We start from the raw sequence: 23197 nt of genomic DNA, 5'->3' as shown, positions 1-23197 counted from the left end.
TTGTGATATGGGACATCTAAATATTTTTAGACAGCTTCTCTGTATAGTTTCAGAAATATTGCACATACCAAATCTCCATGCATTAGCACATATAGAGACCTCTGTTGAAAGCACATTTGCCAATAATCAACCATTTTTCCTTCTAATGTTTCTTTGAAATAAAACCTCCCTTCCTGCAATCTAAGGATGTATGGTTTTTGTCAGTAACATATGAACACAGATATATGCAATATATCCTTCAGGTAAGCAGAGAACAAAACGTTTGTGACTTTGCTCAGCCTTGTAACCTACTTATAATTTTCCAATGTCAAAAGTCAGTAGTCTGCATTTGATTTGTTTTGAATAAACTGGTAATGAGCATCAGTTTATCATAATGGTTCACCTTTAGGCATTACATGTTCGCAAGAGTGGTAATGTAACTGCCCATGCCAAGGGACCAAAAGAAATGATCGTTGTTAATTGGGTAGTCAACAATGCTGATTTGATACCTGTTAGGCTTTAATCATCCCTGAAACTCAGTGCAAGAACCTAAAGGCTGAACTTTTAGCTCATGCAAGGAAAGAATGAGTTGACCCGAAGAAGGGAGCACACATGCTGACTACCCTAATGGTTGTTCTTTGTCAGATGCTTCCATCAGTCCTGACAAGCATCCTTACCTACCTCTGCTGGATAGAATTCATTTCTTACCAGACAGCGAAAGTCTGGCCTAAAGCAGTGTGCATTTGCATTTTCAGTAGTTCTAAGTTTCCTACTTTGATTAAATATAGTTCCAAAATTAAAATCAAAACTTATTTTGTAACTGTTCATTCATAAATGAGCAATAATTTTCAAAATTGAAAAGCATATTGCAATGCATCTTGTGTATATTAAACAAGACTTGTATAGCTAGACATGAGATCTACACAACCCACATTAACAATGAAGTCAAGAACACAGTGGTGTCCTGCAATCACTCCAAAGCATCACTTTGGTGGGTGCAGTGATCAAAACAAAACCCAGGTCTTGGAAGGCCCACGTATAAAAGCCATAGCATATGAAAAGTTCATTAAATAGATTTTACAAACTTTAGAAGCACATCACACTCTTTTGAAGCTGACAAACCACTGTTCAGTCCCCCTTACTTTCAAGGCACTATGAAGACATCCAAGACCTATTTAATAAGGTCTAAGTACGTCTCTTTTAGCAGAATCTGAGGAAACTTTGCTGAGGCAGAGCAAAGATCTTCTCCCATTTGTTGAGTAATGCCAACAATCCAGTTAAACACAATCTCCACCCTATTTTTTACCATCAGAGATGGTAAAGGGAAATAAGCGGCTAGGGCGCCTATATTACAGGCTGAAGGTGCACAAGCTGGCTTGTTTGACACGTGGACTCTGCTGTTGAATGGATTTCTGACCCCTTAAAAAGCGTTGCAAATAGGAACATAGAAGAAGAGGGAACCATCCTCATAAAAATGCTGGCATTGAGAAAAATGCAGCCTTTAGCACTTCACCCCATTACTCCGCCTGGAAACCTGCTGTTCCCAAGCCCAGATGAAGGAGGGTTGGGCGTGGGGCTAGCAACCCCACCTGTAAAAAGACCTCTGCTACAGAAAACATAAATAAACACAAGTACTTACAAGAGCTTGGACAGGAAGATCACTCTTCGGAAGGGATTGTAGCAGGGCCTATGCTTCACTGGGGGTGATTGGGAACAAGTGGAAAAAGCATTTCACCCCTGAGGTCATGAAAATACGTACCTTCACCTCAGGGTGCTTAATATCTGCTTTTGTCAGTATTATACTGTTGTGGTGGATGCATAAAATTGTCTTTTACCAGGCTAAAAGTTTCTTTTTTCAATTTAAATTATACTCTTCAGCATCAATGAAGTACCATGAAACTTTTGATGGTAGTTAAAAATGATTTAATTATTGATGTATCATTACAATGGAAAATTTGGAAGAGTATGATTACAAATCATGCACATTTACGCAAGAGTGCCCACTTCCTCAATAATTTGCTTGTTTGGCTTATGAAAATTTGCATCATAATAAAAACCCACAGAACAACCACTCAGCAATATTTCATATATAAAATCACAAAGAATCAGTTGTGAATTTAGTTTTTACTTCCATCACTACTGATAGGGAAATGTTAATCAACAGAGGGGACAGTCATAACTGTAAGTGTATGTCAGAAGCTCCACAACAGTTTTGCTTTTGAACTACCATATCTGATGATATGTGGAGACATAAAATTATGACCATGTCAATGTGGTCAGGCAGAAACAAAAACTATTGACATTTAATATCTAACAACCTCTTTTTATGTTCAGAACTCAGTCTTCTTCTTTTTAGTCTAACATTTCCAGTTTATCTCCAGCTACTGTACAGAAGCTCTAAATGTACAGCCACAGATTAGCAGGGATACTTTTATAAAGTTAACACACAGGATACTGCTTTTCAGCATAACAGCTATCCTGCAACCAACAGCGAGTAGTTAGCTTGCATTATGTCCTCTTTAGCTGATAGCTGAAAGTGGGAAATTAAAGTTTAAAACAAGCCACATGCACCAGTTCTGTTATGCTTCTTTAAATAAAAAACAATATTGAAACAGTTTATTAAAGGAACAAGAGTAACCATGAGGAATGCAGACAAAGAACAAAAATAATAACAAATTTACTTTAAATGTCACAACATCCTACCATTAAAAACACTGGGATATACCCACCACACCCAACAAGTTCAAATAAATATGAAAGGTATTTGTGCATGAAAAAAATTGGCATGGACAAATTAAAAAATATTTTCTATCAGTGTTTTAACATTTTTCAACTGATGTCTCTAAGAACTCCAGCTAGTCCTTAATTATCATTGCTCATGGCAACCTCGCCATATCAAAATATGAGTGGTTTAATTAATACTTTTCATTCAAATATTTTCCTGCATTTTCTGACAAAGTAGACTGTAGAGTGACACCAGGCTTAAGTGATATTGTGGAAACATTTTAAAGTTATTGTTGCCTTGCGACTGAAGGCTATTTCTTTCTAAACTGTGACTTGCAAGAGTAAAACATAAAGTGATCTTTAATGCCTGGTTATATTAATTACAACATTCCTGGTATGGATGTAAGAGGATGACAGGTACCTAACTGAAATAACAGACACTATTTATTGCAAGTTCAGCAGTTTAGCTTTTAAGGTGATTACAGCATGAAACAAAACACAAAAAAAGGTAACTTTAACTAAGCTTATCTGCACAATTATCTCCCCAGGCAGAAAACTCAACATCCATTCTATTACAAAAGTAGGAATAAGCAATTACTAAGATTTTACACATAAAGTAGGGTAGAAGGGCAAATTTCCCAATTAACCCTTTTGCCTTAACAGAGAGATTGATGTAATGTTAAAAACAATTGTAATGCCTACACTTGTTTGTTCTTTCTGCCAGAGGTCTAACAGCATCAATCATCTTTTTTTTTAAAATAGTTTGCTCTCACTTCCACACAATTCTACAAAAACCTAGTTATCTTTTTTGGACTCAACATCTCCAGCCCCATCCTTCTGAGTCATTTTTTCCTGCAACAGTAGAATTTTCACAATTCTGGTGATATTAGATTTAGTCATGATGTAAATAGTCTTGATGAAAGCAATAAAAATAAAATATCTACTACAAGAAAAGCAACGTAGTTGGAAAAAAAGATGCAGGTTATCAACGACTTCACTCACTGATCACGACCTTGGCATAAATTTCAAACATTTAAAAAAACACACATGCCCAAGCGAAATAAAATTAAATAAATCTGCCTCAATCCACCATGCAAATCTAATGCAAATTAGGTATATCCTATGGCATTTCTAAAAAAACATTTTCAATCATAGGGTTACACAAAATACATGATCAATATCTCTAGTTCTGTAGACAAAGAATTTTAATGGTCATTCACTATGTAAAATATAAGGATCAAATCAATAACTCTTTTGCTGCCATGTTAGAGAATGTAAACTATTTAAAAATGACTTACCTAATTAAATGATTGGATTTCATCCTTTTTTATTTACACAGCTTTGAAGTAAAAAATTACTGAATATAACAAAGACAAATGTGAGACCAGCAGTGTTTAGGTGATGATAATACATCACACTATGAGTGTTTTCAAACTTAACTAGCAGATATGTAATCCTACCTGCAACTGCCTGTGCTCCTCCAGCAGCCTGTCATACTCTCTGTTCACAGATTCTGCTTGTTTCTTTATGGTCTCTACCTCTATTCTAGCATGGTACAGTTCTGTAACATAAGAGAGAAAAAGATACCCTTCTGCAATAGGAAAAAATGGCAAGATAATGCATAATGCACATTTCTTCAGCTGCATTATCCTCCAGATACTTCAAGCTCAAGAAATTGAAGAAAATTATCAATAGCCCAAACAAATTAATTTTACAAAAGACAGCAAAATGTCACTTTCTTAAGCAATCATGCACTGGCGAACTACAGACAAAGAAATAAAATTGTTGGACAAAAAGAAATTACCCAAGTTTTGACTGTAGAGTGATTTCACACAAAAAACTGAAAGAAGAGAATGGTCACGACAGACAATAGACAAAGGGGGAAACAAATTCTTTCGAACATAAGAGCATGGAGCAATTTGTTATGAATCATTTTCTCACCTTCTTTCATCTGCTCCACCTGTTCCCGCGCCTTAATCACATCCATATCTTCCTTCATGCTGGCAGCCTCATCGCCTGAGACTTCTTTCTTCTCTTCCTTTTTCTACAATTAAAAAATCCCAACAAAAGGGGCTTTAGATAAAACAGTATTACAAGGAAACCCTTACAACAAAAAATATGGATAAAGCACAATTCTTGATCAAGAAACTTTTGTCTGTGACCATATATTAAAGATTGAATAAGAGTGAAGGGAAGTTTTGATGACAATCTCAGTGCTTGGAAGTACTGAATGCACAAACCAGGTTCTGGGTGTTGTCTTTCTCATCCAGCATTTTGCGAGCTGCCTCAGTCGCACTTTCTGCTTGTCGTCTGGCTGCTACACTTTCTGCCATCAGTGAAGCCTCGTTTGCAATTAAAAGCACAAGTCTGCGGATGAGGCTGTAGCGAGAAAAAAGAAATGAAAACTTTATCTCAAAGCATTCAAATATTCATTATCTCAAAACTCTACCATCTTAAACAAAAAAACAAAAAACAAAAACAACAACAAACAAACGAAAAACAAACTTAAAGATAAAAAAGATGAAATATAAGAACCAAGCTTTTACATCACTATTTTCAGTAATTTGTTTATATTTTTCAGCCTTTCAGCACAAAAAGTAATCAACACACACACACTATACCTGCATTTGACTCTGCAGCAAAACATTACAAATAAATGTTGAATCCCAACATAAAATGAAGACAAAAAAATAGTATATGCCCTTTTTAAACATGCTTACAACCACAAAAGAAGAGCAAAGCCTGCAATGTAGAGGTTGCGCTGAGCACGGAAAAGCTTCATGTGGTACATGGTCTCAGCCTCTGGATGGTGTTTAAGGTCTTCCAAGCTCATCGGTTCTGAATACTTGCGAACTTCTCGAATGGACTCTTTAATCAAAATGAATGCATTGCAGTCAGCTGGTGAAGCTCATGTTTCATTTTACATCCCCCTTTGTAAAAATATACAAGATATGTTGCCACTAGGGTCAAATCAGGTAATGCTTGGGGCTAAAACCAAAGACATTAACCGTCTGAATGAAATTTGCATACGGTCTTCATGAAAGAAAATGAAGATGACCAATTTGTATAAATGCACATTTTTATCAAATTTGATTCCCTGAAATCAACATCATGACCATGTCAAGGCTTTTAACTCACCAAAGAAAAGTAACAGAAGAACAAAAATGAAAATGTTGAAATACAGATTGGCATAACTCTTGACTGATGACACAATCCTTGATCGAAATATCGTCTGCCATCTGCAAATATAACAATGTGCAGAAACTAGTCTTAAAATGAAATATCTCATACACATACAGACCAACCTAGTGTTATACTGAGGCTACATTTAAATCAGGTGAAAGCAAACAGGTTCATTTTCAGGTGGTGTTTATAACTTCAGTTCAGTATATATTCATTACATAAGGGTTGCAGGGGCACACAACAACTGTTTCAATGTCTATGCATCAAATAATCAAAAATTTAAAGTGCAAAACAAGTGCAAGACTCTTACTTGCTGGAAGAAAAACATCAATAAGAATATTCTATTGTTAACCTGCAATTTTTTTTTTTTTTTTTTTAATATATAACATTTATTTTGTCTCACAGGTACATGAAATAGAAATTACAATATCTTGCAATATAATACAATCATATGCACATAAGGTATCAATCATTCGTTTGTTCCAGAGGTTGAAAAGAAATCGCCTGCAGGCAGTCCATTAGTACAAGTACAAGTACATAGTGATGATGATTACGAGGATGATTATGAATGATTACGAGGATGATGATTGAATGATTGATTTACTGGCTGAAGGATTAGCAAAACAAGTATTTAGATTACAATAAACGCTTGGAGACATCACAGTGCAGACTCAATCATGCTGTTGTGATTGCAAAATTTTTTAACAGAGAACCTCCATCTTCATTGGTTGCATACCAAGTGCAAGACTCTTACTTGCTGGAAGAAAAACATCAATAAGAATATTCTATTGTTAACATGCAATTTTAATACTTTCATAGAAAGCAAGCGCTGAGCACATTGTGTTATATTAATTTTGCCTTAATTCTTATATTAGTAAGTGAAAATAGTATACCTTGTGCTCACTATACAAAACCTCCCTGAAAATCTAAGTAATTAATCAAAACTACATTTGTTACTAAACAGGAGCAGTGGTTATGAAATGAGGGCAAGTTGTTACCCCAGCACAAAATAGGCAAATCAAGGACAAGTGCCTTGTTCCCATGACCAAAGAGAGAAGGACAGGTGACTATCCTAAGACTGAGAATGGGTCACTCCAGACTCAGCCATCACATGTTCATTCATTTCAGTATTGAAGAGTTGCCAGAGTGCTCCTGCGATTCACTCCTGGGACCACAGTTATAAAGCAGTGGTTAAGTAACATAAAGCAATATCCGCACAAAATGTAACTATGCAGCTATGGAGACAAAACACTTGTCCTTGATTTCACATTTTGCCCCAAAGTAACAACGTATTCTTGCATCACAATCATGACCCCATGTCATTTTTTGACTAGGTGATATTTTTCTTATGGTACACAATTTCCATTGAGATTAAAATTGTACTTGCTGCTAACTCTTCATATAAGATCTCATATACTCAAAAAAGATAAGTTAAAAGACTGTTTATAAGAACTATTTTATAAAATGCAACTGTAATATGTGGCATTTGTTGAGACTGTATGGCAGCTTAACTCCAGCAATACTATTGCTTTTATTGCTGGTATCATAACTAGCCATGTTGCTTTTTAGTGCTTGAAATAACACAAGTCTAACTTGAAAGACATGTGCATGTACAAGCACTAAATATTTCAAAATGTATTCATATTTTGAATGCAGAAGACGTTATCTCAATCAAAAAGGGCAATTTTTACCAATGATGTACATAGTAGGTTAATATGCCGTGGGTGAAGGAAATATGAGCAGCAATGAGGATTAAGTACAAAAGACACAAAGTAACAGACATTAATGACAATTAGTTAAAAAGTAATCAACAAAGGGATCTCAGGCAGGAAAGACTAAACAAGAGATATAAAAGGATAGAGAGTGAGAAAACAAGTTATTAGTGGAATGTGTTTAGGAGTAGTGCTAATGGAAAATATGTGTTTTAATGCACATTTAAAAGAATCAATGATGGGTTAGTGACAGATGCAAAAAGGGAAGGGAGTTCCATTGTGTGGCCGCACCATAGCTTTAAAGCCATTCACACATTATTGTTCTGCTGACATGAGATGGCATGTGCTGGGCAGATAAAGACTGAAAGGTTCTGGTAGGGATGTAGGGGAAAGGAGTTCTGAAAAATAGAAGTGCTTTCAAGAAGAGCACAGGCGACTTATACAGAATGTGAGGACAATGGACACATAGGTATAATTTGGCTTTTGGTGTTAGAACGATGTAGTATCACTTGGGACTGTATGAACATAGCTGACTTAGGCTGTATGGCAACATAATTGGGCAAAATGATCCCCCCCCTCCTTTTTCACATCATATACTACAAATACACCTTAGAAATTGTCCCAACAAAATGTCTTCTTTTCTTAAAAAAAAGGCACATTAATATTTCCTATGATCCTGGAAAATACAATGCAAACAAGATGTGTTGCATAACAACCAGTCTGCAAGTTAAAGAGGAAAAAGAAAAGAGGTGTGGGAGCTGACGCATACTATCCTACTTTAGGTAATGTAGAAAGATGTTGGATTAGACCAGGGGTGGGCAATTAATTTTCCCAAGGGGCCGCATGAGAAATTGGGATGGTTTTAGAGGGCCAGACTAATATAGTTAACTCAGTTTTACCCAATACTGTATATATAGTATATATACTGGCGGGCGGGCCAGTCAGAGACAGGAGGCGGGCCAGATCTGGCCCGCGGGCTGGCCTTTGCCCAGGTCTGGATTAGACTGTAGTTAGCTAAACAGCACATTTACAAATGTTATGTACTGCATTACACAAATCTATATTTACTGCCATCTGTCTCACTGGAAGCATTTTCCTTTTTCTTTTTTTTACTTTGATGCTATTCTTAAGATTAATCCATAAAAAAGAAATAAACAGTCAACTGACATTTTTAACATGGTGCAAATTACAGTAATAGCAATGTAGCAAATAATTTGCTGACAAATGACAAATATAATCTAACACTACTAGCTGTAATTTCAATGTGAGGCATTCAATGCACAACAACTTCTTTACCTTGGGGGAGAGATGAAAGGCATCATCAGCAGAAGAATGATGAATACCTCAATGTACAAACAGGTAGCTACAAATGTCCACTGTAGCGTCATCTTGTTTAAATTTAAACACCACTGGCTGTGTTTTAAATATCAGATCACTGGAAAAAAGGAGTAAAACTTTCATTTATAAATTACTCAAGTACGTTTAGCTAAATAGTGATCAATAACAAATTCCTCTCTGCCTTCTACGAATTGCGCAGTTTGTCATGTATCCTATATTGAAAACAGTTTATTTTCATAGTAAGATAACTCATCTTACAAAAAAAAAACAAGAAAAAATGTAACCGGAAACAGAAGGAAAATATTATTACTGCTGATCATGCCAAAGTACACAACTGCGAAAAGTGCAATGGTAAACTGATTTGCTCACAAACCAGTCGCAATCCAATGATGTTAAATGCTCAACTGCTAGTTATTATGCTTGAACCTTTAGCGAAGTTGTTTTGTTTGCCAGACATAAAGCATATGTACTTCCGTGCTATGCACCACTCCTGTTCTGCATACAAGCTGTATTTGTTTCACTAAAGTTAATCTAAAATTCTTGCGCTGAATGTCGAAGAAAGTTGATGTTTTCCCCGTTGATTTACGCACAGCTGACAACGGTGATCTCATATAACAAGGATGCGAAAAGAGCTCAATAATTAAACAATCGGTAAAACGACGTGTTCAAGTTTCATTTGCTCTACAAGAAAAGAAAATGCAAATCGATGCGTAATAGTTATAATAATAATTTTTCACTCACAACACAGCGAAACCTTTGGAATTATCAGTCACACTTCCGGTTTCAAGTCTCGCAAGGTCTCTCGTGAGATGTCGTTGCCATGGAGTCCACTTGCCGAAGCAATATGGGGTTCGTCTGAGAGTGGAATTCTCCCTCTACACATGATAATGAACAAAGGCATTCCTTGAGGATCACAATGTCTCACAGGTGATCGTATATATGTATAGGAATATGGCTATATTCAATTATTTTCATAATAAGGCACAATTTCATGCAGATTAGGAAAACACTTTACGATCCTAGATGTTTGATGTCGATATAGTTTTTGGGGTTGCAGAAGCAATCGCGTCGATCTTTTCTTACATAAAAAAAAATTTACCAGTAATACGTGTCTCCCTCAGGAACATATGAAGTTTTATGTATGAAAAATAGATAAGAGCTCTCATGTATTCATCTGTGTTTTAACCAAGTCCTTATTCTTTATCGCAGCTATTACAACAAACAATGGCTGGAGGCTCAGGCGGCATTGACCGATCTCCTCATGCAGGAGATACCAACAGAGCCTCAAAAGCCAGAAAGGGTGAGTTGCATCAACTGGTGTTTTTTGCAATTTTATTACATTCTCTTTTTCCTGATCATCATCATTGTTATAGCTATATAGTTGCTATAAATTATAACAGTAAAACATGAGTGAGCTAGTGCAGTATACAAATAGTATTTAAAGTCTGGCCTCAAAACTCATCTCTTAAAGAAATAACCTTCATCATTCAGCAAACTCTTTCACGCACTTTTCAGTTTCTCATATTTGTCCTTGTATTTCGATTATGTTTGCCATACTGTCATCTAACTGTTAATTATAATGTGTTTCTTCAATCATTGTAGGGTTAACTGATGGTTTGTTTATTGTCTTTTGTGCATAGCACATTGAGATTGCCTCCTCACAGGAGAGTATGCTTTACCATTTATTATCATTATTATTGGTATTTATGTCCAAACAACCCTTTTTTTCATGACATCTCCAATGCAATTGTTTCAGGATCGTCAGGCTGCCTTTCAGCTTCTAGCTACAATGTATATAAAATACATTCAGATCATGCGTAGACTGGAACAGTGCTATGACCAGATTGTCCAACCTCAGAAACGGCGAGTTCTGCGCCATTGCCTGGATGGTGTTATGGGACGTATCCTGGAGTTAAAGAATGAAATGATCGACTTGGAGTTCTCAGAATACCACTACTTTGATGATGTTCTTTCAGACCTCAAGTTGACCCCGGTTAGTGACCAGTCACCAAATACTGTGACTCTCTGATATGCACCAGAATGGAGTAAATAAATTTTGTCATGACAGTACTTACCCTTTTGCATATACTCCTATGTTCATTTTTGAAGAGGTAACCCTGTTGAACTGATATATGGATTTTATAGCTTACAACCCCTGGAAATCAATGGTTTTAGATGATTATTATTATGTCGCAGAATGATGTGGAAATCCCTATTCCTAACTACTTTATTCTGGAGCGAACTAAGGCCCTGACAAAGAGAGAAAAGCTCCTGGGTCAGGTGTTGGCCAGACTTGGACCACAAGAATTGGAAAGAGTTAGTGTGTGTGTATGGGTGTGTGGATATGCATGCACACGCATATATGTGTGCTGGTGCACAAGATTATACTTTGAATAATTGAACTGTGAAACAAACTGATGAGTGGGCAACCATTAATTTGAAACATGTTTACCAGTTAATTTTAAAGTTCTGCTCTTTAAACAGCTTTTTATAAAAATTATGATGAAAGATAAGTTCTGAAGAGCCTAGAATAATAAAAATAATATATTTATTTTCTGCTGATCAAATGTCATAATCTTTTTAGCAACTGTTAGAGGAAATCCCATTATCAACTGACTGGGATATTTGAAAGTATTTCTGGCTCTGTTTGAGTATTTAGCTATAGCCTCTTTTACCAATATACTGCTGAACACTTACAATCAACCAAAGACAGTATGGTCTTTTGTATCTTGTAACTCTCCAAAACATGTACCAGGTGTTGTAGATTCAATTACTGAATAACAAAAGTTTTTTAAATAGCAATTTTAATGTGAAAAGTAGCTTTAGTTTCTCATCGTATACTGATTGTTATAATATCTCTTTAGTATTTACAATATGGGATGCATATTTGGTATTTGACGATATGGTTTTCACCTATTTACCTTGGGATGTTGTCAGGACAAGGAGGAGGTGGCCATGTCATGGGATCAGGCCATACGTATCATCCAAGTGCATGAACGAGCTCGTCAGGGACGGCTTCGTGCACGATTTATGCGAGAAATTCGTCAGCAGGAAGAGAGAGAAAAAAGGGCACAGATGTTTGGTGCTCCAACACTGGATCCCGATGTGGCTGCCATTCGTATTCAGAAAGTACATATCTGTTGTTTCTTTGATATGTAAAATAAAGACTTGTAGTGATGGCATTTGTGGTGAAAGCTCATTACACATTCTCTCTGTTGTCTCTTTGCTAGTGTTCACTGCACACAGTGAAATCTTACTTTTGTGTGGTTCTAATAGTAGTCACTATCAAATAACAGAAACAAATGACCAATTAAATAATGTTTAAAGATGATAAATGGAATGTAAGCTGTTGATCATAGAAATATTTTACTCCAGTTGACATCTTCACTGATAGAAAAAAAATAGAATGGAAGTTTCTACTTTTCAAAGAGGATTTTAAAGTGCAGGTTACCCAAATAAGCAGAGTTGTGGCACAGGAAAATGCAGTCAGAGTAAAAACATGTTAATATTTTTTTCCATAGGTCTGGAAAGGTTTTTCTCAGAGACGCAGAACAAAGAAAGAGAGAGAAGAAGAAATGATATTTGTGGGGATGGTAAGCAATTTTTCATGCATTATTCCTTTTTTTAAAAGCATCTATTGCTGAAAAGCAGAACTTTAGGTTGTAAGAATACTACTTTTAGCTGCAAAACTTATAGTGAAGTTTGCTCATAATAGCAACACTTTTAAAGGCCCTCTGATATGCTACACACCAAAACAAAATGTGCAAAGCACAGCAGGTGATTAGAAAGACAAGAGATTTTGAATTCCTAAAGTCTTGAGTTTTATCAAAGATTTATATATATATATGTTTGTGTTGCTGAAACTAAGAAAATGAAATAGCAGGCTACTCATATGAGCGAAACACATCCACATTTTCTGCACAGTAGTATTTTGTTTTTCCTTTAGAGCCACCGTGATTTAAGAATGCTCTCTTGTCTTTGTTATGGTATTGCTGCAACTATTTCTTTGTTTAGGTGTTGTTGCGGCCCTATGCTCCTCGAGGAGTAGCAAGGAATGATGATGATGATGATTTCTTTGTTTACTTTCTTAAACAGTTACCACCTCCACTTCCTAATCCCAAAAACATGCCCCAGACATTTTGCTTACGCACTGAAGAGGACAGGCGCAAAACACAAGATGTGCATGAACAGGAGTACCAACAGGCTTTGGTTAATATCCATGACAAACTCATGGAGACTGAGGGACCTGACCTGAAGGAAACCATGATGGATCAGATTCGACAATGGTTTATTGAGTGCAGGTAAGATCTATGCAATAGGTGTCGTAGGTGGCAAATATGTATGTGGCTTAGGCACCAATGGCAAGACACACTGCTCAGCAGCACCATCTGGCAAATAAGTTTGTTTCTATGCAGAGTGGGCATAAGCAGCACGTACTGTCTTGCAATATTGTTGATCACCCATGGCACAAAAGCGCCGTAGTGGAAAATAAAAGCCTTAGCCTGTCAGTTGAGAATTCAAGAACGTCAAGTTGAGAAGGAAGAAATCAAACAGACTGGCACTCAGTGCTACACCAGTTTCACTGCCTGCAACCACTTAATTCATTGTGTATACTAGATCATGTGGTGTCAAGGCCAAGATTTGGGTCCATATATATTCTTAGCCCTTGAGACAGTGTAGGTTTACTTTAAGAGTTTGTTTTGTTGTATGGTCACATTAGAAGTTGTAAGTGACAAGCAAACAATGTCCATAATAAAGTTGTAGATTCCTAATGCTACACTTTTAACATGATCTGTACAGGCATGTTCTAAGCATATGGTAAGCAACTCCTCTCACATGTAGATATAACTCTAACAGTGTCACTAAGTACTAGTATTGTATTTGAAACAGTAGGGATTTATGTTTTTAAGCCTAGTCATTTCAATGTTGATAAAAAGTCTACTTGAATTATTTTTCTGGGTAGCACAAGGTCTCTGATATATGTATATGTTACTTTGTATTAGGGATGCTACAGGAAAATTTCCAGAGTTTCCTGAAGAAGAGGATGGAGGATCAGCCATTATTTTTGCACAAAAGGACCCTATAGAACTTGAAAAGGAGCTAAAAGCAAAAGTAAATACCTCTGGTATTTTTTCAAAATATGAAATTTAAACTATTAGGCTGCATAATTTATGTGTGAATTCTACATGTATGAGTGTGTTCATGCGTATGTGTGTTTGAGAACATCTGTGCTTGCATGAAAGCTGTAGTGTTCTGTCAGGCTATTGTGAATTATGGAGTTTAGATCCCATTTTGAATCTTGATGTCAGCAAAGTGTCCTGTTCTGAATGATAGCATGCCTAAGTAACAGGCTAAAAAACACAACAGAGACAAATATTCATGGCAAAGTTTGTGGGATTTTGCTTACTTGTTTGTATAATTACCTGTCTCCTGTTTTGTGTTCCAGGAAGAGGATCAGGGAAAAGGCAAGAAAGGCAAGAAAGGCAAAAAGGGCAAAAAAGGCAAGAAAGGCAAAAAAGACAAAAAGGGAAAGAAAGGCAAGAAAGGCAAGAAAGGGAAAAATGATGAGGTATTATTCAGGGATTTTTAGGTATTTTTCAGGTATAAGCCATTACTCAGGTATTTTGAGGTATTATGTAGAAAGACCAGCAAGCTATTGCTGCTGTTTATCTGGCCTTGCATTTTCATACATCAGGACATACACACACTATCTCAGTCATATACTCACACACATATGAAGGAAATAAAAGTAAGAAAGGAGAAAAAATATTAATAAAGGAAAAGAAAACCACAAGAGTAGGAGAGAAATTGTTTTGTGCATATGCAAACAAATGAAGAACAAAGTCTGTGTGAAGTTGCACTCTGTTGGTGGGACTTTTGTAAAAATGGTTTTCTTTTGTATTAAAAACAGAACCCCTCTTGAACAATGTCACCGATAGCAACAACACGAATTCATAACATACACATGAAGTATAGCAACCTGAAGTAGGGCCCACTACTACCCCACTAGTTTTGCAGGCTGGGTACTTTGGTGCAAGATGGAAAATTAACTGTAAGAGATTCAATGTATTGGATGAAATATTGCAAAAACAAAGCATAAAACTTATGACATTTACAAATATGTATTTTGCTTCCTTTAGCTTGTGCTCAGAAATAATACTGAAGCTACCTCATGGCTGAGATAATATGAATCAATCAGTAGTAACATTTATATACAGTCTCATCTCAGAGTACCAAATTCAGTCATCCATATGAAGACAATAGGAGATGAAAAAAGTAAGAAATTCCATGAAAAATTTATACTATGCTGTGAGATTGGAAAAAATGACAAAATTTGCAAGAAATATACAAAGTAAGACTTAACATGTATGACATAACAGGCTATACGGACCATTTTTTCACTATGTGGATAAACCTGACCTATTTAAATGAAATATCTCTCTTCTATAGCTGCCTTCGTCATCAGATTATGGTGCTATACAAATAACCTCTGAATAACAGCTAGATTCAGTCTTAATTTTCCTTTAACTTTTCACAATTAGCTTAGGTCACTATTGATTTTTTTTTTTATTTTCAATTGCATTTTATTATTCAAATTGGATTAAAACCTACTACCTATATTTGCTTAACATTAAAAGCAATCAGAAAAGACTGAAATGTTAGTTGTGTCGCGCTTAGGAGGAAGACGAAGGATGGAAGATGGCTCCTTCAAACTTTGTTCCTGCAGTTAATGAGGCAACTGATTCTTATAAAGGTAAGAAATCTGTGCCTTCTTTGAGCTTATCTTCATTTAATAAGTAGTATAAGAATCTGTCATCAATTGTCTAACATAGAGAAAATATCTTTTTATAACACATACTTTTTGGTTTCTTGACATCAAGCTGAAAGATGATGTAAGCGTGCTGAATTTATAAGTTCTCACAGATAATGAATTATCATTTTATATCTTAACCAGTTCCTTGAAAATACTGAATAAAGATTACCAATGACATTCACTGAAGCAGTTCATTGTACAGTTAACCCTCTGAGTAAGACATAAAAATATAAATATTACAAAGACTGGCTTATAATAACTGAAGACTGTGAAGATGACAGTGGGTGAAGTTTGTTTTTTTTATTATTGCTACTTTCAGGTAAATATTAGACCAAGAAAACTATGCATTTTTGGAAAGGAAAAAGTTTGAACTTTTCAATAAAAGTAATGAAAATCACCTTCCCTGTGCTTTCCTGGCAAAGTTATGATCGTAGCCCATCATGCCCAAAGGGTTACACATTTTAAACAGCTGAAACAACCTGTAGACCACTAAACATTGTGATATATTATTATTTAATGATTACTAACTGAGATGAACTAAAAAATTCTTAACCCTCCTAGACTTGGGTATATTTCATGCATGTTTGGCAATATGATGGTGTTTGTCTCTATGTTAAAAAGCTGTATGGCAAACACGAGATGAGACGGAGAACTTCGCTCAGAAATATGATGCAGAGCTTATCAGGGAGGAAAAACGCAAGGAGGTTGAATCAGAAATCCGCCTACATGTAGATGAACTGATGAGAGTTGAACTGACAAACCTCAAAACTGTGAGTTTACAGCCAAAAATATTAAAGGACTGTAAATTAAAGAATTAAAGTTTTTATTTTTACTTCTGTCATGAAATCATTAGCATTTTTGCAGCTTAATGGGAAAATATGGGGAAGAATATTGAAGCCTGCATCTTTTGCGGCTGCTATCTCCCTTCGCTACTTGGAAGTACTTATATTTTTCTTGACCCTACAAGAAAATTTGAGTTCTTGGGCCTGGACTTTAAATAGATTTGGCAAAAAAGTGATAATCATGTTAGTATTATTTACTAGTTTTGGGTCTTTGTGTTACAAAGCAGCAGCTATTTGTGTTTGTCATGATTCACGTGCATTGCCTTTTGGTACATAGATATATGTTGTTTGTGTGGTAGATACACAATTTGTCAAAAGCATAATGAGACATGGTGTATTTAGTTAAGATAATGATTTAAAGAGTAGATAAAAATGCATGAGCAAATGTCTTATGAATATTCATAAAATAAAAAGATTATGAAGAAATATAGGGTCAGGGATTAAATTTATAATTATACCAGCAATTCTTGTTTATTGTTAACCTGTTTGATGTGAGCATAGAACCTCAATAGATCTAAAACCTTCAAGGAGGTTTTACCTGTATATACCTATATCTACATTCTACAGGGACTTAGCTACAGTTGTGTTCTATGAGGATATATCTGTGAAGCTATATACCATGCCTGAGAACACCTAATATCACCTAATCTCAGGCAACATGATTTTATGAGACTGCTGGTGGCATTATCATTTCTTTTTCAAACAGTTCAATAAACAAGGAAAATAGATGACTGAACCTGATTGCACACTGATGCATATTCAGAACAGCAGGGTCACATGCACCATATTTTCATAGGCTATCAAGTGTACTCACAAACATAATTTGAAACCTGGCTATCGTACACTGAAAGAATCTGAAGGGTCAGCACAAGCTCCTGAAGGAACTTCATGGCAAATAGTTCTTTTTGGCTTTTGCAGGCTGTTGACCGTGACAAGGGAAAGAAGAAGAAGAAGAAGAAGAAGAAAGGCAAGAAGAAAAAAAAAGGCAAGAAGAAGAAAGGCAAAAAAGAGAAAGATCTGACTCCTGACAGGTGGGAAGTCATTTTTATTCCTTTTTGATGCCACAATAGCTCATGATTTTTTTTTTTTTGGGGGGGGGTGTTATGGATTGATTACACAAGAATGGTTTGAAGTAGTCATTTAGTAATTTTCCTGTAAATTTTTCCAACTGAAAAATGTTCTCCTTCTTTCAGGGACATTGAGGACTTGTATGAGGAGCTTGTAATGCAGGGAATCATAATACGGCCAAACCCTATTAAGCTGGCTGACTATGCAGGAGAGTATTCATATCTTGGCACCACACTGCGCCAGGCCAACATCGAACCTATGCCTTCACTAAGTGATGTTAGGAGACTTGTCACAGAATTTGCCATCTTACCTCTAGGTATTTCCAGTAATGTACATGACATTTTGCTGTTAATGTTATGACATTGATGTTATCTGCAATGCCTGTTTTCTGCACTTTGCAGGATAATAGGATGATGTTTAGCATATAGTGGATATTGCACGAGTTATGTTAGGTCTGAGTGTTGTTTAATAATAGCAAGAAGAACAATAATGAAATGCCTATATAGTGCAATTGCCTTGCTTGAAAGCAAGTTCAGTACACTAGACAAAAATGCAACTTGACAAGCAAGACAAGCAAATACAGTAGCACAAATGCAAGATGAAAATTAAAGGAAGTGATTTTCACATATCATCAGAAGTCATTTTTTCAAACTAAACAACAGTTTACCAACTGGCAAGTTGCACAAACACCCCTTATGCATAATGGCAGTTGAGATGAGAACACCATAAATACTTTCAAAAGAAGCAGTTTGAATGTTTGTAATGTTGTAGGGTCTGCAGCAGTTCATGAGCAAGCCCCTTTGATCAAGTCTGTTCTGCTTACTGGGCCTCGTGGAACAGGCAAACGCCTACTAGTACATGCCATCTGTAATGAAGTGGGGGCTAATCTGTTCGATCTCTCACCTGCCAATCTGGCTGGCAAGTATCCAGGCAAGGATGGACTGAAGATGCTTATGCACCTCCTCTTTAAGGTGACCGCTTGGTCTAAAAGTGGGAGAACTCCAGAAAGCATTGATCATAGTCATGTGTCTAATAGGAGTTATGAAATGGAATACTGGATGATGGAATGTCAGTTTGAGATGTTCCACATGGTTTGTCATTTGTTATGGTTCATGTGACTCAAAGACACAGACATTATGCAGCTTGCTTCTTTTGTTGTTGCTACTATAGTTAAGCCTCCATATTCATGGGTAATACATTCCAAGACCTTATGCAGATATGAAACTGTGGATAATATCAAATAACTACCTATAACTTGATGGTCATGTAGCATGCATGAGAATATGATGTTCAACTGATAAACTATGCACCATAATTAAAAGCTTTCTGAACACAAATGCAGTTTTGAAATAACATGACAACTAATGTGAACAGCAAGAATACTATAAACAAGATATGGAGACATGATTGATGAAGAAGCATGGGGAATAGGAACAAGGAAGGCTGCCAAGTGTGTTAGGGCTGTTGGATTTGTCAATGTTATTGCTCATCTTGCTTGGCATGCATTTTGAAACTTACAAACCATTTATTTCTAATTGTTCTATATTTCTTTTTCAGGCCACAGTAAAATACAGATACCAAATCAGCAGATATGGGCGCATGACTAATTAAATAATTTCACCATGTGAACTATGTACACCCCACAAGTTTCAACAGCTAATATAGAAAGCCCAGAGCTTAGTCTGTTACGATGTAGTGATCTGGAAAGATTTATTAGCTACAGGAAATTGATGATGAATGCATACATTTGTAACAGGTTGGTCGAGCACTGCAACCTTCAGTGTTTTTTGTTGGGGACTGTGAGAAAATGTACAAGAAGAAAATTCCTAAGACAGATCTTGTGAGTTTTGGCCACCTTATTTTGATATTATATAACAATGTGAGGAACTGAGAGCTTAATACAAGCTAGAAAGTTAAGGGCTTTGTTGTTTTTTCAAAGAAAGCAAATAACACAAGGGACTGTCATTTATTGACTTGTTTGGTTGTGCCATTAATGCTTTAAACTCTCCCATCAAACACTCATAAACAACTTTCATAGGAATATGTTTGTTATTTTACTTTATTTGGCCCCGTTCTTTGCCTCATAGACTGATCCAAAACGACTGAAGAAAGAACTTCCAAAGTCGCTGAAACTTATCAAACCAGAAGACAGGCTGCTGTTGATCGGAACATCACGCTGTCCCTTTGAGGCTGAGATGAAGCCTTTAATAGGGTGCTTTCAACGAACAATTCTAATCCCAAGACCTGACTATGCATCTCGTTTCTGTGAGTTGAGATGTCACAAGTGGCAGTAGTTATTGAAAAATCTGTTCTTTTTGTCCTTCAATTCTTTTGTAGGGGGAAGAATGTGGTGTTAAAATTGTCTCCCACCAGATAAAATTTTGTGCATGTGAAGGGAGCAGATAATGCTTAATTGTCTCTGCTAGAGAGTTCTTTATGGCATGGATAAAATATGGGATGCAATGTCTACAATGTTTAAAACACAGCACAGAGTTTGGGAAATGTGTGATTGATCTACATGCCTGTAGAAATACCACAACAAGAGTATAAGTATAACATATTTTAGAGCATAGGGAGAAAATATGAGACAGAGTTAAGAATCACACAACTCATCATAAACTTTGTGATGTCTTTATTGACGGCCTCTTTATGTCTTTTTTTTTTTTTACAAATTTGAACTGGCCAGTGCTGTGGCGGCACCTCATAACCAAGTTTAATGGCATCATCACAAACCAGCTAGATATCAGCTCCTTGTCGAAGGTGACAGATGGATACACACCAGGACAGATGGTCACTGCTGTAACACAAGTGCTCACTGATCGCCGGATCCAGATGCTGAACAAGAAACCACTGCAGGCAGTAGAGTTCATTGCTCCTCTGGCTCGTATCGACCCTATTTACAAGGAGGAGGAGGAGTCTTTTAAGGTGAGTTAAGCATTATAATGGGGTTATCACAAATTAAATTTTGTTTCTTACAGTGATGCCATAATATTTGTCTAACCATCACACTTGACGAGGCCAGCATCCACTTAGTAAGTTTTACATTCAGAATGTTTGATGCAAAAGAGCATAAATGTATGAATGATAATTGTTTTCTAGATATTTCTTCACATACTACATGCAAGCAGATTTATAAAACGATAGAAAATGGAATGCACAGAGATCATGCACAAAGAATTAATCTTGTGGTGCCTTTTATCCATCACATGTTACTGATGCTTGCATGGTGTTTTGGTATGTGCCATGCATGTCCTCTGACTGTGCACTCGATCAGAGGTCGTTGTATGTACAAACTGTAAATAAATGTGTTTGAAGTCCAACAACGACTGCATAGACTCAGTCTGGTGGATAGATTGGCACCCTAAGTTTAACCACCATAAGCGCCTGTGTAGGGTCTTATGCATCATCCATTTTTCCATTGTAACAGGGGTGTAACCACCCAGTTGGGAATAGAATTGTGTTTTTAAGCCTGACTGATTGAAATGATGAGACAGATCGAAGGGAGTTGGCTAAGGAATTTCAGACAATGGGATCAGAGAAAAAGCAAAGAGGAAATCAATGCCGGTAAATCTAGACCCGAGTACAGTGCCTTGCTTTCAGCTTTTAGCTTTGTGGACAGTCATTCTCTTTTTGTATGTGTCAGGCTTGGTATGCAAAGACCCCTATGGGAAAGAAAAGGGCTAAAGCAGCACTTGCAGACGATGATGATGTTGGATCCAAAGGAAAAGGTAAAGGTAAAAAGGGCAAAGGGAAAGGAAAGGGAAAGAAAAAAGGAAAGAAGAAAAAGTAAAATGGATCATCTCCCTGCATTCAGCCGCAGTTCAAGCTGCATTCAGCGACATTTCAAGATTCTTGGCCTGGTGTGGCTAGCGAAAAAAAAAATCACCCAGCTGTGGAAAATGTTTCCCTCTGTTAAACAGTTTATTGTAAACTATTCAGCTGGAAATTGACATTTAAAACAAACCATGCTATTTAAAGGTTTAAGGTTAAGTCGCTGCTTTACCTTTCCCCAACCTCCCACATTAGACACAGGAACTATTCCTAAGAGCTGTGTCATTGATGGAAGCTCACAGCTCCACATGGTATCAAACCGTCATGTCTCTGGTTTTGGACATCAGTGGTTTAACCACTGGGCTATCCACGTCCCCAAGTCTAGGATTCATAAGTCTGTGATTGCAGTGTTATTCATTTCGTTACATGTTTACCAAATTTGTTGTTAGAAGTTTTTGCAGCACAGCAAATGGATTGTTACTTTTGTTTTTATTCTAATTTTCAGGAAGTACCAAAAAGAAGTAGCAACCGGTTTTTTCATAAGCCATTAAATGAGAAAAATTGAAGATTGTCTTTTGAATTTTATGATCTATACTGATTAACACTTCTTATTTTAAAAGTATTTTAACTGAAGAACAAAAAAGAAGATAGTATATTTGTAATGTATGAGATTTTTGTAATATTTTTATCTTGACGTGCATGTGATATGAAATATGCTTAATAAATATTAAATGGGAAAACTGCATTAGTTTTTTGTTGTGTAAATAAAAGTTTGGAGATTCAGTTTTGTGTGTGTGTGTGTCCATGCATAGGCATGTTTATGAACACATCACATCTGTTCTGCAGTCACATCAGTGCCCAAAAGGTGGGAAGTGCATTGCCTTAGGATCCTGTTAATGCTTGCTGGTACATGAGAAAAGCAGCCCTGTGGAGTACGGGGTTGTGCACAAGTATGAGGCCCTCTGCAGTCTCCATCTTGGCTTTACAGCTGGGGGTCAAAATGCATCTCCTGTGATCCTGCAGCTCCTGTGTACCTTCTGCCTGTTTCCTGAACATGTAGAGTCTGCAGTAGTCTTCCGCCGGCAGGTGAAGACTTAACTATCTGCTATCTAAACTATCAACCCCACCGGCCATGCATCACTCTTACTTTAATTTTCATCATTATCATTATGAGTGACATTAGTCAGATTTACTGAGAAACATGAATAGTTCAAGCCACTTGACAATACAAATAAAAAATGACCACGACGGGGCGCAGATGATGAATTTCTACAAGCATTAATAAAGAATCTATGCTACAATGGTATTGAGATTTGTTTTGCACGTCAGGCTAGCCCCAGAATACATGATAAGAAGCCTAGTAATACTCGTCGTCAGATGTGTCATTATTTGTGCACAACAGAGTGGAATAAGGGCTCCATTCTGCATTACTGCCCTCCTGACAATGAAATGGCAGAACAGAACGATCGATCCCCAACTTAGGGAACCTGTTTGGTGTACTCAGTCACCTTTTTCAATGACCAGTGTCTGGAATGTGTTTCTGAAGAAACGACTTGCTAGTGAGACTAAGCAGTCTTCACCCTTCTGGGAAATATCAGGCCTCCTTGAAGATTATATAATTGACTGATGTATAGGTATATTGACTATAACCCAACTCTTCCTCCTATGTATAATAGGCAGTAGCTGGCACTCAAAAATTAATTTACTAAACCCTAAAACTGGGAGCAACAAGGTCTCAAGGAAAGACGCGATCTTTGAGAAGCTTA

General features: G+C 36.6%; 2 protein-coding genes across 5 annotated transcripts; one reads left to right on the top strand and one right to left on the bottom strand.

Moving 5' to 3' along the window:
- Window positions 1–2580: 2580 nt before the first annotated feature.
- Window positions 2581–9813, bottom strand: LOC112571663 (B-cell receptor-associated protein 31-like). Of its 4 annotated transcripts, none has more exons than XM_025250832.1 (8): window positions 9678–9813; window positions 8895–9033; window positions 5842–5942; window positions 5424–5571; window positions 4944–5082; window positions 4645–4747; window positions 4164–4264; window positions 2581–3555 (listed from the first exon to the last, which is right to left on the bottom strand). In XM_025250832.1, exons 2-8 carry the CDS (start codon window positions 8984–8986, stop codon window positions 3499–3501), a joined length of 741 nt encoding a protein of 246 aa, XP_025106617.1. In that variant the 5' UTR covers window positions 8987–9033; window positions 9678–9813; the 3' UTR covers window positions 2581–3498. The 4 variants fall into 4 exon arrangements, with proteins under 4 accessions (XP_025106617.1, XP_025106618.1, XP_025106620.1 ...); XM_025250833.1 differs by lacking the exon at window positions 9678–9813 and adding an exon at window positions 9363–9644; XM_025250835.1 differs by lacking the exon at window positions 9678–9813 and adding an exon at window positions 9407–9644.
- On the top strand, window positions 9736–22174 carry LOC112571662 (dynein regulatory complex protein 11-like). The gene is made up of 18 exons (XM_025250830.1): window positions 9736–9863; window positions 10146–10236; window positions 10693–10929; window positions 11133–11252; window positions 11874–12065; window positions 12458–12529; window positions 13032–13237; window positions 13940–14048; window positions 14383–14505; window positions 15615–15690; window positions 16372–16520; window positions 17511–17623; window positions 17786–17976; window positions 18432–18631; window positions 19417–19500; window positions 19748–19925; window positions 20347–20585; window positions 21304–22174. The coding sequence occupies exons 1-18, from the start codon at window positions 9853–9855 to the stop codon at window positions 21448–21450; spliced, it is 2538 nt and encodes an 845-aa protein (XP_025106615.1). The 5' UTR covers window positions 9736–9852; the 3' UTR covers window positions 21451–22174.
- The last annotated feature ends 1023 nt before the right edge of the window (window positions 22175–23197 follow it).

This window comes from Pomacea canaliculata, linkage group LG9 (genome assembly GCF_003073045.1).
Source record: "Pomacea canaliculata isolate SZHN2017 linkage group LG9, ASM307304v1, whole genome shotgun sequence".
In the NCBI taxonomy this organism is placed as follows: Eukaryota; Metazoa; Mollusca; class Gastropoda; order Architaenioglossa; family Ampullariidae; genus Pomacea; species Pomacea canaliculata.
This window is presented reverse-complemented; position numbering and strand designations above follow the sequence as displayed.

Coding starts and splice junctions, on each gene's coding strand:
- LOC112571662 (XM_025250830.1), top strand. Junction 10,237..10,692: donor AGCCTCAAAAGCCAGAAAGG/GTGAGTTGCATC, acceptor CAATTGTTTCAG/GATCGTCAGGCTGCCTTTCA. Junction 20,586..21,303: donor AGGAGGAGGAGTCTTTTAAG/GTGAGTTAAGCA, acceptor TGTATGTGTCAG/GCTTGGTATGCAAAGACCCC.
- LOC112571663 (XM_025250832.1), bottom strand. CDS start 8,986: ATGACGCTACAGTGGACATTTGTAGCTACCTGTTTGTACATTGAGGTA. Junction 4,748..4,943: donor AAGACAACACCCAGAACCTG/GTTTGTGCATTC, acceptor TTTTAATTGTAG/AAAAAGGAAGAGAAGAAAGA. Junction 4,265..4,644: donor GGTGGAGCAGATGAAAGAAG/GTGAGAAAATGA, acceptor CTTATGTTACAG/AACTGTACCATGCTAGAATA.